Here is a 19907-nt window from a genome sequence, read left to right as displayed (position 1 = left end):
TTACTGATAGAGTCTTGGGCCCTCAAATGCATAAGAATAAGCCATTAAAAAAAAAACAAAACAAAACTGGGAGCACCTGAGTGACTCAGTGGTTGAGCATCTGCCTTTGGCTCAGGGCGTAATCCCAGGGTCTTGGGATCAAGTCCCGCATGGGGCTCCCCACAGGGAGGGAGCCTGCTTCTCCCTCTACCTGTGTCTCTGTCTCTCAGGAATAAATAAATAAAATCTTAAAAAAAAAAAAAAAGAGAGAGAGAAAAACAAAATTTCAGGGACGCCTGGGTGGCTTAGTCGGTTAAGTGTCTGACTCTTGGTTTTGGCTCAGGTCGTGATCTCAGGGTTGTGAGATCAAGCCCCATGCTGGGCTCCACTCTTAGCAAGGAGTCTGCTTGAGACCCTCCCTCACCTGGTCCCTCTGCCTCTCCCCCTCTTCCCATGCACTCTCTCTCTCTCTCTCAAATATTTTTTTTTAATCTTCTTTCTTAAGAAAAACCCCAAAGATGTAGACCATTGGGTTTTATTCTTTGAACGTTGAAGGTAATGTAATGCGCTGTAAGGAATTAGTTACTTTGATCGTGGGAAGTAGAAAAGGGAGAAGAGAGTGGAAGAAATAAGAAATTGGCAACACTCTTAGCCCTTGGAAAGCAGCTCACTTCAAACCCAAGGCATCGTGCTGACTTTTACTTGGCTTGCAACAGTGAGGAAGGATGTCAGAGGCCACTTTGAGCCTTGTTGATTTTTACCCCTTATTTCTGCATAGCCCACATTTTCAAGCTACTGCATATCTGATGAGCTCCAGAATTATTCCTTTTGACAATCCCGGAGGACCTATAACTGAATACATGTCCCCTTAAAGTCTCAAAATAGAGAATAAGGGAATGTTCAGATGTAATGCCTGGGCAGTGCATACATATTATGAATATTCAACTATACTTGCTTAGGGAAATGGAAACTATTCAAATAAGCAAGTGATTCAGGGCCATTCTGCACATTGAGCTGACACAATAAGAGGTGACTGCTCTCATCCCAGGCAGACCCAGTTCCTGGGCCATTCCCCTAAAGGGCAAGCTTCGTCTCTAAAGATAAGATGTATTATCTGCTGCTGGTCCCTAACAGCACAAGCCAACTACTTCCTCTGGGAGTCACCAGAAGAAGCAGTCATCTGTGACCATGCAGGAGGAAGAACTGGCTATAGTAGATATATTGAATAGATAACCTTCTAAATGGTCCTCAAGAGTGATTTTTTTTATTATGGTGATTTTTTAAATTAATCAAATGATTTTTAAAATTCTGATGTAATTAACATACAGTGTTATATTGATTTCAGGTGTTCAGTGTAGCGATTCAGTAATTCTATACATTACTCAATGCTCATCATAAGTGTACCCTTAATCCCCATCACCTGTTTCACTCATTGCCCACCACCATCACCTCCCTTCTGGTCACCATCTGTTTGTTCCCTATAGTTAAGAGTGTTTCTTGGTTTGTCTCTTCTGGGTTTTTTTTTTTTTTTTTGTCGTTGTTGTTATTGTTAATTCCACATATAGGTGAAATCATATGGTATTTGTCTTTCTCTGACTTAAGTCACCTAGCATTATACTGTCTAGATCTATTCATGTTGTTGCAAATGGCAAGATTTCACTCTTTTTATGGCTGAGTAATATTCCATTGTGATATAGAGAGAAATACCAGTGATTTTTTTTACCTTACTTCTTGACTTGAGCCTAAGCTTCATGTAAGAATCAACTATACTGTTGTAGCATTATCTTGAAAACCCATCCTTTCAATTAAAAAATGCTTATTGTCAATGATCTGTCAGGTAGTGATACAAAAATCCAACTGCCTTGAAAAAACTTCAACTGTAGTAGATTCCAAGTGTTTGTTGTATGCTAAAAGCCTTTTAATTTGCACAGTGTTATTTGTATCCACAAAAATCAGACCAAGACAAAGTTATAGAGTCTTAATGTCCCATTTAGAATGTGGCAAAAAGAGAACTTAAGCCTCTCTATAAAATTGTATGCATCTACTGCATTGTTCTTTTCACAATGAAAACTTTAAGTATAGATAAATTAGGTGGCTTGTCGGATGTCATGTGAAATGTATTACAGTTGTAGTCAGAATAAAATGAAGAATAAACATCAAAATTCAGACTAGAGGATGCCTCTAAGGAGAAAGAGGGTTTTATGATCAATAAAAAGTGGAGAAGGCAATTCAACTAAGTAGATAATATTTTATTTCATAAGCAGCATTTTGGCTCCATGAGTAGTCACTGGTTTATTTCTTCATACTTTTCATGTGTCATCAATATTGCACAAAAATTTTTAAAGATGAACCCGGGAGAGGGAGAGAAAAAGATAATGATGTATCTGGGAATGGAAATACAATTTTAAAATCCCTAAAATATTTAAGGTCTCTTTTCCTATAAATATGGATGTAAGAAAGAGTTCAGATTCAGGACTCCTCTCTTTCTGGTTTGATGATTTTGCTAGTGACATATTTTTAAAATTATTTCACTTCCACTTTGAAATGTTTAGCCAATATTCATGGCCAAAAAGAATATGCATTTTTCAAATTATTCCATGCACTAAGCCCTGGATCTTGTACCTAAAGTATTACAACTGTGAGTTCACTGGGAAAGATGGAAAATCACAGGCGCAGATGGATGATGAAGAGTTTTCAGGCTGGAGACCCACTGTGATTGGTAGGGAATGTGATTGGTAGGGAATGCCTGCTTGGAGTGGCCCCCTCTGAGTTAGCATCTGGTTTTACCTGATGGCCATTGCCCTTTGTGACATGAGCTCAGAGAGACCCACAATTGGGGTATGTTTTCCTAGCAGGGAAATTGGCTCAGGACCCATAGAGCTAGTATTTGAAGTCAAAATTGTCTTTGCTAATAATGTTCTCTCTCTCTCTCTCTCTCTCTCTCTCTCTCTCTTGCTGTTTTTTTATTTTTATTATTATTTTTTTAACTGCAGTGAAGGGAGCAATCTGACCCCAGCACATCATTACCCAGACTTCAGATTTAAGACGTATGCTCCACTAGCATTCCGATATTTCAGAGAACTTTTTGGTATCAAGCCTGATGATTACTTGGTAAGAACCTGTAAATTTTCCTTCCTTCTCCAGAAACGTGTGATATAAACATTTGTCTCATAGCAACAGTGACAAGTGGCTTGTGTCTCTTATTTTATAAAGCTCTGGAGCATAGTAAAAGGTCCAAGTTTCATAATGATGATAAATTTAGCTTCAGAAAATGTGATTGGGCTCTGCTGCATTTACTGATAGCTACAAAATCTGCTATGGTAATTGATATTTAAATAATTGTGGGATTGGTTGCTACTCTAGATCATTATTCCAACAGATATATTATAATTAGTTCTAAATACTCCTGTGAATTTTGCTGATTGGATTCTATTTGAAAGCCTTCCTATTTTAATTGCCTTATTTATACCATTTGTCTCAAACCTGCCTTGGCCTACGGCCAGTTTCACCTTGACCTACAGCTTGAATGCCTTTTCCTAGATGCTAGGGAGTTTTGTTCTCAACATCTCCTGATGCAAGCTCTCTTTAAATGTCTTTTCATTTGGTGCAAGGACCTATTTTATCCTTGGAATTGTCTTTTCTCTCCATCTTTCTGGCACGTGGCAGGATGAACACAACAGCCTTTTGTGAGGTAGTCTGATGTGACCTCAGATTGTTACCTTATTCCTGTTCAGGGAGCCAGGAACTTCCTTTTTGTTTCAAGAGGAAAATGGTTTATTTCGTAATTTGATCACTGTTAACACCCTGGGGCTCTTCAAAATTGGTTTTCAAGAAGCTGTAGGAAGGATGCCATCAAATATTTATTGTTCCCCCCATTCTGAATGATCTTAATAAGACTCAAGCCAGATCCTGGAATAAAGCTTTGCAGAGGAAATAAGGCAACATTTATCACTTGGAACAAAGAGTATTTAAACTGCATTTTATAATTTAGGTTAAGATGTACATGATAAAATTCAAAGCTGATTCTATTCTGTGCTGATGAAAACCCATGTGTGACCCTCTTCTCTTTTTTTTTTTTTTAAGTTTTTTTTAAACTCCAGTTAACATACAGTGTTCTGTGAGTTTTAGGGGTACAATATAGTGAATGAGCAGTTTAATACATCACTTGATGCTCATCACAACAGGTATACATCTTAATCCCCATCACCTATTTTCCCCATCCCTTGCTGCCCCCCTAACTTCTTTAGTTGGGCCCTGAGAAACTCCTATGACTTCTGCCCGATGAGATGATACTGGTTCCTCAAAGCACGTTAACAAATCTGCACAGAGCAGTGGGAACTGAATAGTAAACCCCTGGCATCCTGCTGCCCTAGAATGTGTACCTCCAGGTAGCTTTCTGCCTTATGCCCCTCTGAGATGTCGGGTGTCTCTACCCAGCACTTCCAACCTACCCTCACCTGCTTCTCCAGTACACAAAGCTGCAAATCTAGGGGAGGGGACATGGGTGGGTATGGAAATGTACTAGAGAAGATTCTTTGGTTTCTAACCATTCTGTGATCATTGAGCATCACTGTCATTTGGGAAATGTGCTTGGGGAACTCAGTGGGGTCTTGATACTTTATTGAAAACCATACTGTGCTCTGATCTCCTGCCACACATTAGAAATTAGTGGATTCTCCTACTGAATTTCCTTGAGCTGTTTTTAGCCACTAAGATGCCATATACTTGTACTTCATAACACAGATCCAGTTAGTGTGATGACACGTCTTCCTGTCTGCCCTTCACCCTCCTGTGATCATTGAGCTGCAGGCTGAGAAGCCCACTCTTGCACTCATTCTGTCTCACAAAATTGCTTTCTTGGGGGAAGGCTTTTTCCTGATCAACCACACACACAGCTTATACAGTCTCCTAATGAGAGTTTAAACTGGCAAGAGTTACTTCCGTCATGAGATTAGAGTATTTACAAAGGAGCACAGGAGACTAAGTTGATGGCTTCTCAGAGCAAAAGTCTTCCTTCATGTAGCTGGCAAAAGGTAAATTAATTGATGAGGTACTTTGGACACTTACTGTAACAAAAATACTTGGCTACTAATCAGAGGGATGCTCAAAAATTGTAAGTCATGACACTTAGAGAACTTAGAATGATGATTTGTTTGTGTGGGAGAATCACCAGCTCTACCAGGCAGTAAATAAAGAGACTACAGTACAACAGTAAATGCCCAAGGATTTTGAAGAAGGGAGGGGATCTCTCTCTGTTACACAGAGGATGAGGGGGGCTTCTTATGGATGTGAAATGGTTTCACTGTGACTGAAAAATTAGAAGCGATTTGATGAGGTGCAAAAGAAGGGAAGCATATTCAGGGGAGAAGATTGGTTTTAGGACTGTGGGACCACAGATGCAAATGCATTACATGTTTAGAAGTACTTTGGATGGATGGACCAACATGGCAGGAGGGGAAGGTTTGGGTCAGGAAGTTAGAAAGACAGGGCCAGATTATACAAGTGTTTTGTTTTTGTTTTTGTTTTTAATTATAGGAAATTGGTGAAATTTAAAGAGCAATTACATATTTGATTATGTTGAGGAATTTGATTTTTGGTGGCCGGATGGTATTATGGTTCAGTGGGAGTCATTGTCTTTTTGAGACACACGCCCAAGTATCTATGAGTGAAATGAGTTGATGTCTGGGATTTGCCTGGAAAGAATCTGAGGGAAGCAGGCAGAGTTATAGCAGAAACAACATTGGCTGGGAGTTGATCATTGTCGAAGCTGGAAGAGAGACATATGGATGTTAATCACACAATTCTGTTTACTTTTATGTAGTTTTGAAATTTTCCATAATAAAAACTTAGTGGGGGATGTAGGGAGAAAAAGATAGGACCAAGTAGGTCAGAGTGCTTTTGTTTGACTTCATTTTCCATTTCCCTATAACTGGCCCCGTGTCTGGGATCTACAAGAAACAGAAAAAGGCCCTGTAGCTGAACATGGCTGCCAGGTCCCCAGTGGTTACTGCCACCTCCCTGCCCTGCATCTGAGACACCCACTGGAGACACCCCCAGCCCAGAAGTGGAAGTTCATCTCCAAACCACTCAATGTGAAGACCCCAGCCAGTGATGTGAAGTGTGGCAGATGAGGAAAGTGTTTTTTACCTGACATGACATGCTTCCCAGAATTAGGTAAAACCCTGACTTTCTAGCCCAACCATTCATTGTAGATGAGCAGCCTAAAGCTGGGGTCAGAGAGGTACCCAAGGTTATCCACATTGATGGGCACAGAGCCCATCACAGACCAGAACAGGGATCCCCCCAGCTGTCCCCCTGTGTGTTATTCTGTTCACCAGCTGACTTCCTGGCCACTGTGCCTCAGACTGCTCATTAAATGTGATCTCAGCATAACACGCCCTCAGCCATCAGACTATGAGCTGTGATGATCCATTCTGAAGCATCTAAGCCCAAGGAGCCAAACACCCCTAACAAAGCATTTTTTAGGAGAGTTAAGCCCAAATAAAGCACAGGAGAAACAAGTAAGACCTCCCTTTAAAAAAAATAGATAGATGATAGATAGATAGATAGATAGATAGATAGATAGATAGATAGATGATAGATAAATTATAATAAAATAAACTGTGTGAAGGAAAAAAAGGACCATTCAAAACGAAGAGTACATCCATCCTGGCATCTGTCTGAATGGGGCTCATCAAACCCAAATCTGTGAAGATCTACGGATCTAAAAGGGGGGAGAGGGTAACATTATATAGTGATTGGTGACTCCACAGAGAGGTTTAATATTGGATCCCTGTGGTATGTGTGCATTTCTACTTAGTCTTGTGCTCTTGTGTCTGAATTTTAGCCTGAATTATTCTGTTTATGTTCTTGGTACCATTAAGATTCACCACCCGCATGCCGATTGCAAATTTCATGTTGGAACATGCATAATTTGGATTGTGAGGCGCTTGTGTATGCGCAGCACAGTGGCATGACTGCACCTCCTTCCTTATTTGTTCCAAAATAAACGCCTCCCAAAGGAAGGCCAAGGGACCCGGAGCATTTTTGCCCATCTCTGCTTGGGCAGCAAGCCTTTGGTTTGACTTCCTTCTGCCCCAGGTGCCCAAGTGTTCCAGAATCCAGGGTGATTCATAGGACATCCTTCTAGACTCACAGCCCCCAAGAGAGAACAGGGGTGACTATTTCACACTATCAAGGGGAAGAAATGGCAGGAAGAATGATCTCCAGGGCACCGAGAAAGTTTACGTTGTTCATTTGCCTTGGCAGGGCCCAGCTGGGTTGTACTTGGAGGCCTTTCCAGTGGGGATTGTGGGGAGGCCCTGCAGGAAATGGAAGGGAGAGAACGAATGCATTGCAGCAGCTTGTGCGGAAGGCAGGGCCCCCAGGAAGGTGCACAAGACGCAAGTGTACATGGGGGGCTTTGTTGATTGAGGCTAATTCAGATTTTCCCATCTCGCCTCTTTATTTGCTCATCCACAGCAACTTCTCAGAGAAGGTCGCTTAGCACAGAGCATGGTAACCAAGGTCTAGGGTGCAAAATTACAGGTAATAACGGTAGTGTTCCTGGTCGGTATCGTAGCGCCAGTTGGCAGCGCACTGGTGCTCTGCCAGCAGTGACCCTCCCCGCACCGGGTTATTAAGTGTCAAAATAATTTTTTGCCATGCACGTTCATTTATAAATTTATATAGGACGCTTTGACAAGTAACCAATGAAATACTTCCCATATAATGTCACTGCTTATAGAAGAATTTGAGACTTTAATTGGAAGCAGATGTTCAGGTCTGAATCCAGTTTTCTCTAGACAGCTCTTCCTGAATCACCCCCTAATTTCTCTATTTGCAGCCTCTAATTTCTGCATTCTGTGTTGTTGTTGGACTTTCACAAAATTGACTCCTATCCGTAAGAAGGTTCTGTGCCAGGAATTCAAAGCCCATAATAGAAAGAATCAGGATTCCACAAGAGCCTGAGCGGGGCCTGCCTTCCCTCTTCATAAGACCTTAGGGTGTTGACACCTTTATTTTCTGGTGTCTCAAATTCCTGAATATACAAAAGACGTGGCTTTTTTTCTTGACTCACTAACAACATCCGAGTGTGTCTTTGGGGAGCCCTCCGGTCGCTGGAGTTGGGCTGAACCCCTTAGTATGTCCCAAGGCACAGCCAGCTCTTCCTCACCTGAAAGGTGTAAAGGTGTGTACTGCACGCTGTCTGCCCCGCTCCCCTACATACGGTCACGCAGAGAGGACGAGGAACAGCAGTCGCTAAGTGGTCACCCATTGCCAGAGGTTTTGAAAGCATCCACTTTATTTATTTATTTATTTATTTATTTATTTATTTATTTATTTATTTATTTATTTTTTGAAAGTATCCACTTTAGAAACTTCCAGCTGCTTTCATGGAGCTGTTATTGGCTTTGTTTTAGAGATGAGGCTCCTTGGGCTCTGGAATCCCCAGGCACTTAATCCAGGTCACTCACGTAAGTGGGCACTGGTAGAGGCATGCTTTTTAAAAAAAATAAATAAAATTTAAAAAGGTGGTTCCAGAGGTGCCTAGGTAGTACAGTGGGTTAGGTGTCAGACTCTTGATCTCAGCTCAGAGCATGATCTCAGGGTCCTGGGATCGAGGCCCACCTCGGGCTCTGTGCTCAGCGTGGAGTCTGCTGGATATTCTCCCTCTGCCCCTCAGCCCCTATTTCTCTCTCTCTCTCTCTCTCTCTCAAATAAATAAACCTTTTGAAAAACCACAAAAAAAAGGTGATTCCAAGGCCTGTGCCCATCCCACTGATGAGCTTTCCACCCAGATCCTGCACGCACAGCAGAGAAGGCACTGTCTGCTTCCGCGGGCTCTCACGCATCCTGTTTGCGGCCGCGGGGCAGTGTTTGTTTTGCTTCCTAACCTCTAAGTCACCCACAACGGCTGAGGCTCTGACGCTGCTCATTGAGAGGCGAGCCAGCAGGAAAGAGAAGTGGAAGACGGAAGTTGCCGTGACTTTGAGAAAGGCGGCACACAGTTGCTTCTTTCTTTGCTCAGAGCATTTTGATTCCCTGATCCGTGTGCTGCCAAAGCAAGATAATTTAAAGTCGACATCTGGAAACTGCCTTTTTGTTGTTTCTCTCCCACTTTCTCCCTTCTCCTTCCTCTTTCCCCCCACTTCCTACTCCCCTCCTTTCATATTTTTCGGTGCTGGGGGTTGTTAGTTGATAAACACAGAGCTCCATAACCCAAAACTGACTTTGCTGCTGGGTTTGGGGCATTTTCGGGGAGATTGATAGCCCTTCTTCACTTGGTGGTAGCATCCAGCCACTTGTGAGACAAAACATTGTTTAAAGCCTACAGTGTACAAGGCACAGATCGTGCAGGGTACCACGGCGTAAGATTCAGGTAGTCTGTGCCCTCACCGAGTTCTGCAGTCTGATGGGGACTCGGAATAAGAAGCCAGCACCGAAGGTTCCCTGATGAGAACGTCCATTGCCAGGAAGCAGATGATCTAGACTCATGGGACCAGTTTTCCGGAGTAAGTGCTGCCCAGCAGACACTGAAAGCCAAAGTCACAGAGCAACTTCCCCACTGTGCAACGGTGGCTACTTGGCATAGCAGACGGGAGCTGTCCTCCACTCCAGATCTCCCTCCAGCTTTCAGCTCCCTTAGAGAAAAAGTCACAGTCCTGCAGTGGCCTGTGCTGCCCTATGCACCTGCTCTTTTGGCTCATTCTCTCAGCTCTGCTGACTCACTCTGCTCCAGCCACTGGCCCCCTGGCCATGCCTTGAACTCCCCAGGTCTCAAGACCATCGCATCTGCTCTCTCCTCCCCCAGCCAGCCACAGGCCTCTGCTCAGATGCCCTCTTCCCAGCGTGGTTTCCAGTGACCAGCACTACTGAAAATTCATCACAAACCAGCCCTCAGGCACTGCTGGCACTCCAGCCCCTTTCCATGCCCCATCGTCTCCATAGCACTCATCACGGTCCGATGTACAATTTATTTCCTGCCTGTTTTCTCCTGCTAGGGTCCAAGCTTTCATGAGTACCTGGGACATTACAGATGCTCAAGAGAAGTTTTCTCAGTGTTAAATGCATACGTGAATGAGGTATAGCCAGCCTGATGAAGAAGGAAGAGGTGGTTTTCGGTAGAGGAAAATGTAGAATCCCAGGCACTGAGAGTCTGGCGCATTTGAGAAAAGGGGAAGTAGCTTTCTGTAAGTAGAGCTCGATATTAAGGGGGGAAGTGATGAAGGAGAAGGCTGGAGAGCAGGGCTGGGCCACTCATGGCCTTGATGGCTCTGGTAGGAAATCTGGGTGTTAATCTTCTAACCAGATGGTAGAAACCACTGAAATATGTGAAGGCATTGGAGGATATGATCAGATTGGTGTTTTAGAAAGATCTCCAGGGGCACCTGGGTGGCAGTTGGTTAAGCATCTGCCTTCAGCTCAAGTCATGATCCCAGGGTCATGGGATCGAGCCCCACATTGGGCTCCCTGCTCAGCGGGGAGTCTGCTTCTCTCTCTCCTTAGCTCTTGTGCAGTTGTGTACGCTCTCCTCTCTCTCTCTCTCTCTCTCTCCCTGTCAAATGAATAAATAAAATCTTGAAAAGAAGGAAAGAGAAAAAAGAAAAGACCAATCTTCCGTTTCCTGGTGGAAATGCACGAGAGAAGTCAAGAGTGGATAGTTGAAGCAAGGTGGAGTCTTCCATAGTAATGAAGGCATGACATGAAATCAGTGAACTTAGCATATGAGCAAAAGAGATGGCATGAAGGGAGTAGATATAACAATAGTCTGGATGTGAAAGGCGAGGAAATGGGAGGCATCAAGGGTGATGCCCGAGTTTCTGGTTTGGGAACAAAAGAAATAACGTTTCTATTCTCTAAGATAGGGAAAAGAGGGAGAAGATAGAGATTGAGGGGAAGCAGGTGATCTAGAGTCACCACGTATAGTTGTGCAGGGTGTGCACTGCCCAAGAATACCTGGCTAAACTGAAGTAGAGACTGGAATCCAGCCCTTCATCTCATCAGCCTTGTATCTGACCCAGAGCTACATCTGCCAGAAGAAAGAGTAACTCTTTCTAGTTACTGCAAAAGCATCATATGGGCTGACCATAGCCCTGAAATGAATTTGATTCTGAACTTGTTACACGTGAAGTGCTTGTGATGTAACCAGATAGAGATATCTATTTAAAAGTCAGGCGTACATGTCTGGAGCCTTTGAAAGTGATCTGAGCTGGAGCTACAGCTGTTAAGAGTCATCTCCTGATTGAAACCATGCGCGGATGACATCTTATGGGAAAGTAAATAGTGAGAAGAGAATAGGTATTGGTGTTGACATGACAAATACACGGTGTGAGTCATACCTTCAGTGGTTATGTTAGGGGCACTTGCTGGAAACAGAGCGCCATAGATCACAGCAGTGTTTGCATTATTTCATTGAACAGATGTGATGATTGGTTCTGTCATATGACATGGGAGGGAGGGTGATGGAAGGGGAAGGCATTTCTGTTTCTCATAAAAATATTAGGTTAAAAGGATCAATTAAATTCTTAGAAATCTCAAAGGGCCCTCTTAGTGTACGTGAACCCTCCATTGAAAGCTCATGGCAGAGAACGTCCTGTTTCAGAATGATCAAAACGTGTAATCCTGTGTTTTTCCTCCTTGGAAGCATCATATACAGTAAATGTATTTTTTTAATCTTTAAAAAAAATTTTATTTAAAATTCAGTTTAACATATAGTGCATTAATTTCAGGGTAGAATTCAGTGATTCATCAGTCACATATCACCCAGTCACCCAATCCCCCCCCAACCCACCTCCCCTCCAGCAACCTTCAGTTTGTTTCTTAGAGTTCAGCATCTCTTATGGTTTGCCTCCCTCTCCATCTTCATCTTACTTTATTTTTTCCTTCCCCTATATTCATCTGTTTTGTTTCTTAAATTCCACATATGAGTGAAATAAATCATAGGGTATTTGTCTCTCTCTGATTGACTTATTTCACTTTGCATCATACCCTCTAGTTCCATCCACATTGTTGCAGATGGCAAGATTTTATTCTTTTTGATGGCTGGGTAGTATTCCATTTTATATATAAATATACACCATATCTTCTTTATCCACTCATCTGTTGATGGACATCCAGGCTCTTTCCATAGTTTGGCTGCTGTGGACATGGCTGTCATAAACAGTGGGGTGCAGGTGCCCCTTCGAATCACTATGTTTGTATCCTTTGGATAAATACCTAGTAGTGTATTTTTAATTGTTAATTTATTTACTCTTGTAGTATTCCATCTGCAGTGAACCTCTAATAGAGCTGTCTAACCCTGGAGCCAGTGGATCCTTGTTTTTTGTGACCAGTGATGATGAATTTATCATCAAAACCGTTCAGCATAAAGAAGCTGAATTCCTTCAGAAGCTACTGCCAGGCTATTACATGGTAAGTAACCATCCATAATTGAAACTCCTGCTTGAGATTTAATTACTTTCCGTAAGTTTTTTCCCCCCTGTGCTTTTTTACAGTGACCCTGCAGCATGTTTCTTTCTCTTTGGTGAGCTTTGTTTTGCATTTGGATTATACCATGACCATTGTTGAATAGATTTTACAACATAAGGTAGAACTGTTAGTAGAGCATGTTTCACTCACACAGTTCTGGGTTCAAAACCCAGCTCAGCCATCAGCAAACTGTGTGACCATAAGTAAGCAATATAACCTCTGAGCTTTAGTCTGAACAATCTTTAAAAGCAGAGAAATACCTTTCTTAAATAGTTGTTGTAATAAAGAAAGAATATGAGGTGTAAGATAAAGGAAGCAGTGCATTACCAGGCTCTTATGCACCCGGTACATAGTCATGATATGAATTCTTAGCATTCATTGAGTGCTAAGCTATATGTGAAACACAGCTGTAAAAATATTATTTAATTCCAAAATCTGCTGGAGATTAGTCACACATATAAATATAGGAATCAGGAATCTAAATAAAAATCTCAGTGGATAGCATGCACAGATTTACGAGGTTTGATCCTGAACAAAACTGAGAAATATTTTTTAGAGCATGTTGTCTACTTTATGGTTGAGAAAACAGAACACCCAGAAAACAAAGAAAAATGCAGCCAAATAAAATTCTTTGCCCAGAGATACATATTACTAATTTCAGTGTATGTCCTTTCTGATGTATTCTATTCATACACACATTTTTAAATAATGTAAAATTGACATCAAACTGTCATTGCACTTTACTAACCTGCTAAATGAGCAAATCTTAAATGTGTATACGTCTAAGCTTAGATAGATTAGTCTCTTGTTCTAGAACTCCATGGTCCAATATGGTAGTCATTAGCTATATGCAGCTATTAATTTGAAATTAATTAAAATTAAATGAAATTTTAAAACTTAGCTGAACAAGTGGTTTATCCCAATCATATAAGCTAGTATAACAAATAATATGATTTATCCAGTCAAAAGAAAAAATATGAACATGGTGTGGTAATCCAAATAAACGTTGAATAGAAACAAAGGCATTCAAAGTCAACATCTTCTCCTGCTTAAAATTCTTTCAATTGGCAGGGAAGTTTTAACATAAATAAATACATGAACACACACATATTATGCATTTATCAGTCTCCAAGAATTGCAAAATACCTCATGGAGAACAAGAGCCCTTTTGTTGGAAATAATAGAAAAAGATAAGGATGCCCCTCAATCAGGGTCCTTTTGATGTATTTGTAAGAATTTCTACCAATAACTTGAGTACAAAAAGAAATAGCAAAGTAAAAACACTCTTCTCTTGTGAATGATACAATTAAAAATGAGCAAAACTTTAAGAAAATTAACCAACAGCTTCTAGAGGTAATGACAGTCCAGCAGATTTGCAGGATATGAGATGCATCTACGTGATCCCTGGTATTCCATTTTGTAGATCATCTAGAGTAGGAGATAGAAGGGAGAAAATGAGATCCTATTTGCGATGACAATAACTTACACTGAACATTATTAAAAGAATAAAGATACAAATGAATGAAGACTTACTATCATTCTGTTAGGGAATGCAAGTTATAGGAAGTACAATAGGGCAGGCTGGGTGGCTCAGCGGTTTAGCACTGCCTTCGGCCCAGGGCGTGATCCTGGAGTCCTGGGATCGAGTCCCACATCAGGCTTCCTGCATGGAGCTTGCTTCTCCCTCTGCCTGTGTCCCTACCTCTTTCTCTCTGTGTGTCTCTCATGATTAAATAAATAAAATCTTAAAAAAAAAAAAAAAAAAAAAGGAAGTACAATAATGTGTGAGCAATAACCCCAAGAGAATTTTTGTAATAGGAACTCTAAAATACTTGAGTCTGTAAAAACAAATAAACTACAAATTGTTGTTGAAGGACATAAAATAAGTTCTGAAATAATGAGACACACATTGTTCCTGAACTCAGTATTATAAAGATGCCAGTTCTCCCAAATCGTTTCATAAATCTGATCTAACTATAATCAAAATGCTATTAGGGCTTCTTCTCCAAGAAAATACTAAATGTCAGATGACACTGGTCCTGCGAGGACAAGGAGTGGATCCCCATCACCGAGCTGGGCCATCTGTTGAAGAACATGAAGATCAAGTCCTGGAGGAGATCTATTTCTTCTCCCTACCCATGAATCTGAGATCATTGGCTTTTTCCTGCGGGCATTTCTGAAGGATGAGGTTTTTGTAGACTATGTTGATGCATTGGCGACTGCTCCCCCTCGGCCAGGGACCACACTACCACCCTGGGCAGCTTTGCCAAGGCCACTTTGGACGCCATTCCCAAGACCTACAGCTGTCTCCCCCGTACCTCAGGAAACAGACTATTCACCAAATCTCCCTCTCAGGAATTCACTAACCATCTTGTCACAACCCACACCAGAGTCTGTAAAGAGGACCAGGCTGCTGTAGCCACCACATACTTTATAGGAGAAAATTAACGTGAACTAAGTCTGTGTTTAAAAAATAAATAAAATAAATGCCTGGTAGGATTTTTCCCTGAATGGATTCATTTGAAAGTGAAAACAAAACAAACAAAAGAAAGTGAAAACAAGTATCGTTTTAAGAGCGTTTAAAAAAACAAACAGTTGTAGAATTAGACAAAACATTTCTGATAAAGAATTAAAATGGTGAGCCTGCTGTAACATATACCAAAAATCTATAAACGTATACTAATATTTAAGATATTAATATAGAGGCCCCTGGGTGGCTCAGTGGTTGAGCATCTGCCTTCAGCTCAGGTCGTGATCCTGGGGTCCTAAGATCGAGTCCCTCATCGGGCTCCCCACATGGAGCCTGCTTCTCCCTCTGCTTGTGTCTCTGCCTCTCTCTGTGTGTCTCTCATGAATAAATAAAATCATTTTAAAAGACAAAGATATTAATATATTAAAGAATTAGTACAGTGCTAGACAAATAAGTGAATTCAGACAATACCGTATTTCAGATCTTTCACACACAAAAAATAATTCCATATGGAGTAATGACCAAAACTGTTAAAAACTTTGAAGAAAAATGGAAGAAATTGATAACCTTGGGGGTATAGAAAGCTTTGCCAAATAGGAAGCAAAAAGAAAGCACAGAAAGGACATAAATGTGACTACATCAAAAGGCAAAAACATCTGTATAACAGAAAAAACACCAGTCACAAAATTAATGTAAGCCGATAGAATACTTCTAGAATGATGAAAAGTGGGAACAGTAGTAAAAGCCAGAAATCGGGAGGATAGTGGAGAGTAGAGAAACTTTTCGTAATGTTAAAGGCTTACTTACCTCCAGCAAACTTTTTAACTTCTCTCCTGCTTTTAAAGTGAAACAAAGATAGGCATGTATTTTTTTATTTGTATATTCAAAAGGACAACATACTGAAAAAAAAATACCCCACAGAGAATAGGAAAATGACAAATATCCAGAGGATATCGAGAATTCCAACAATAACAAAGCCTACAGAAAAACAAGGGTTTTTCTGTAAGAGGATATTAACACAGAGGATAATAACACAGAATTGTCTCTGAAATGGCTAAAAATACATGCAAAATGTGACATTTCTCTAATAATCAGTGGTATTCCAATTTTTTAAAAAATGAGTTTCCTTTTTTTTTTTTTAAACCAGTCATGCTAACAAAGATCTTAAAGCCCGATACTACACATCACGGATGAAGGGTGACAAGAAATACATAATCTTACAAAGTGTGATTGTAAATTGGTCTGCCCATTTTGGAAGACACTTTTTCAGAGGCTATTAAAATTTTAAATGCTCATCTCTTTCACCCCAGCAGTTAATTTTCTTTGTAGTCCCCTTAGATCAGAGTCTCGCATGGCACTAATCAATTCTTTGCCTGGTTAGTTGAATCTTACTTGGGACTCTCTGTTTTCAGTTCAGCAACTTTTAATGCTGTGGGTTTAGAACAATGAAAGTGCTATTCCAATGAGCCAACTTAAGAACCAGATCCAAAAGAGTGATACTTTAGTAATGGCCATGAATAAAGATAATCACACTTCATTTTTAATTATCATATTAGATGAAAACACATATTTAACACTATTATTTTGTGAAAATGGGAGAATTAACAGGTTTGTTTCTTTTTTCTCTTTTTTAGAATTTAAACCAGAATCCAAGGACCCTTTTGCCAAAATTTTACGGACTGTATTGCATGCAATCAGGGGGCATTAATATCAGGATTGTGGTAATGAACAATGTCTTACCGCGCTCCATGAGAATGCACTTCACTTATGACCTGAAAGGCTCCACTTATAAGCGAAGAGCATCCCGAAAGGAGAGAGAAAAATCCAACCCCACGTTTAAGGACTTAGATTTCCTGCAAGACATGCACGAAGGGTTATACTTTGACACAGAAACATACAACGCGCTCATGAAAACACTTCAGAGAGACTGCCGGGTAAGGAAATGGCATTACTGTCATTGCCTTTGGAAAGGCATCTGTGATATTGTAACCTCGAGAAGGAATGTCCAGAATGGACATGTGGAATCCCATCGTTGACAGTCCCGGAACCCATCCGAGCTTCCTTAATATTGAAGGAATTGGTGGATGATAAGGGAACTATCTGGGGTACCCGTGGATTTTACTAAAAAAACTAAGTCTGCTTTCTTTGGTCAAATGAAACAAGAATTTGGGTTTTTTTCTTCTCATCCTCTCCTGTGGTTAAAGTGGAGGGAAAAGAAAGGTTTAGGTTTAATGCAGTGATTAGCTAGAAAAGCCATATACAAACCTTTTCACAAGTTAAGATTCCAGCCAAGGGAGAGAAGTTGAAAGAATTGATAAGAAGATCCCCAGACACTCAGTGTGGTTGCAGAAGCAAGAGGCAAGCAGTACATTTGCCTAAACTATTTTGGGAGATCAGATCGGATCTCGACAAAGCAAAGGCCATAATATATGCAAACTTAGCCAGAGTGGCTGTCCCAAGTTAGGAGGAATTCCTAGACACCCCCCCACCCCAGCCTGCAATTCTTAGTATCCAAATAATAAGACCCAGAACCTGGGAAAGATTTTTCCAATACGGTGAGTTTACAGAAAGTAGATTTCCTTGGAGAGAAAGATGAAAATGGAGCTCTATGGCTTCTGAAGAACGCTGATTATGTGATGAACAAATTCTCAGAAACAGCATTTTGTGGCCCAGGTGCACTTGGGAGAACCATCTAGATTCCCAGCTAGGTTGGACATAGTGGAGATTCACTGACATTGAGCCCCAACCTGGTCAGGGTGGTTAGGACCTGGTTCCTGGGAAGTATGAGGCATGTGGCTTTTAGCATGTACTGTGGCTTTCTGGACCTTAGTAGGCCGGGACAGCTGACCTGCATTGGTGTAGATGAGAAGGAGGTACAAACCCTTGATGCGAAACACAGTTCTTTTTATGGGTCTTTTCTTTCTACATGTTATGGTGTGCATGAGAATGCACTAAGTGTGTCATTGGCATGGTTTGTTGCATTGATAGAGATGTTATTTCACAGCTCCTATTCCTAATATCTCACATGCCAGGCAAGCCTGATATATTTTTTTTAATGTACATTTCATTTAATTTTCTCAGCACCCATCTGAAGTATGCGTTGTTCATATTCGCATTTTAAATTGGGGGATAATGAGGCTCTTAAAGAGGTGAAGGAACCTGCCCAGCATTACTTATTAGCAAGTCAGTGGCAAAGCTCACACCTGTTTGGGTCCAAAGTACGTGCTCTTAACAATTACAATGTAAAGGTTCACTGTAAGGATTTTTTTTTTCTTTTAAAATTATCTTTTCAGAAGTCAGGGGAAGAACAGTGGGAACGAAGCAAACAAAAAAAATGTCCAGCTGTGCTATTCAGATATCTGGGTGGATATGAATGATTCATGTTTTTCTTTAAAAAAGAAAAAACAAAACACACACGCATTTTAGTAGAAACCTTTTCCTGTGCTTTTTTCTGCCCTTACAGGATGTGGGTGAAAAGTGACTCTTGATTCCCCAGAGTTTAGTACAAGCCAGTCCAGTTTTATATTTGGTTTCTCTGTGTGTCTGTGTGTGTGTGTGTGTGTGTGTGTGCGTGTGTGTGTGCGTGTGCTGCTTGCATCTTTAATATGGAAAGTCATTTTTTTCTGTCTTTTAAAAACACAGGCTCTGGTGCCAGAAAAAAAAATGGCGGGGGAAGTCAAATGTAAAAGAGCTATAGCACCAGATTTGTCTGTTTATTAGTGTTTCCTGAGTCCCATATTGATGGAACAAGGTCAAACATGTACTCTTCGTCAGGAATGAGACCCTGGAGAATTTCTTTTCTTTTTTTTCTTTTTTTCTTTTTTTTTTTTTTTTTTTTTTTTTGGAAGACTTCTTTTAAGGAAGGTCAGTACTGAGGTCCTAAAGCTAACTCCCTCTGACTCGCTGCATTTGATCTTGACCCAAATACAGACCATGAAACTTCTTTAAATTACGCACAACATTCATCTTTAAATAGGCTTTTCTCAGGGTGGTGTGGGAGCACATAAATGCCTCATTGGAGTGGGAGGGAGCCCAAATCCCTTGACCATGACCAAGGCCTTTGTGATCTGGAGTCAGCAGCTAGTTCTCTAAGCAGAGCTGCCTTGAGGAACTCAGGCACATTTTCAGAATGGTGGTTCTTCGTGTTTCACAGTCATGGGCCTCTTTGCAAAACTGATGAGAGCTGCGAACTGTCTCCCCGGGAAAATGCCCATCCACCCCACAATTCCTGTATCCCTTGGAACTCATTACACCCCCATCCACCTCATCTCAGGCGCGGGGCCCCCATCCTAGAGTCAGGCAGCGATCCACTCTCTCTCCCCAGAGCATCCTCTAAAGAGCCAGCACCCTGGATGCCTAGAACAGGACATGTGGTTGGCCTTACTGGAAGCATCTCCTTGGCCTGATGTCTTCCTCACTTTGTAGAACCGTGCTTTAGTGCAGGCCGAGGTCGAGATGTAGGGAGGATGTGGGGTCACCTCCGGGCTGGCGCCAGTGCCGAAGCATCAGGACCTTTGTGGCTCTCAGTCCTCTGTCTCAGTGAGGTGGTACTGCTCAGACTCTAGACCCACACCAGTCAGGGGGGACCGCTTGACCCTGTCAGCAGCCCGGCCACAGAAAGGTGAACTAGGCCTGTTTTAGGATACATCCTTTCATTCACTTATTGGACACGTGCTGCAGGCCTTCTGTCTGCCAACATGGGGTGAATGACCTCCGTGTGTAATCAGTTGTCATACAGTGTGTCAAGTGCCATGATAATATTCTAAGGCTGTATGCACATCAGAGTGGGTGACATCATGGCTTGGTTTTGAAGAAGAGTTCTTCAGGCAGGCAAAGCGGTAGAGGCATGTTTCTGTTCCCAGGCAGTTCTGATAAGCCTCCTGACCTCTTGCTTCCTGCCCATTCCACTCCTTTCATTTTGGGGGCTTGACTTCTCAGACCGCAGGATCCCAGTCCCCTGGCAGGAAGACAGCTGCATGGCTCATTG

General features: G+C 41.5%; 1 protein-coding gene across 6 annotated transcripts in view; it reads left to right on the top strand.

Moving 5' to 3' along the window:
* The window catches only part of PIP5K1B (phosphatidylinositol-4-phosphate 5-kinase type 1 beta), a 300641-nt gene that overhangs the window by 171585 nt on the left and 109149 nt on the right, over positions 1-19907 (top strand). For all 6 annotated transcript variants that reach the window (XM_025423372.3, XM_025423371.3, XM_025423373.3 and 3 more), the window contains 3 exons: positions 2973-3090; positions 12241-12393; positions 16555-16854. In XM_025423372.3, coding sequence (XP_025279157.1) covers positions 2973-3090; positions 12241-12393; positions 16555-16854 — 571 coding nt within the window. The remainder of the gene's footprint in view (positions 1-2972; positions 3091-12240; positions 12394-16554; positions 16855-19907) is intronic.

Source organism: Canis lupus, chromosome 1 (genome assembly GCF_003254725.2).
Source record: "Canis lupus dingo isolate Sandy chromosome 1, ASM325472v2, whole genome shotgun sequence".
NCBI classification, from domain to species: Eukaryota; Metazoa; Chordata; class Mammalia; order Carnivora; family Canidae; genus Canis; species Canis lupus.
Note: the sequence above shows the minus strand (reverse complement) of the source record. Positions and strands in the feature narration are given on the sequence as shown.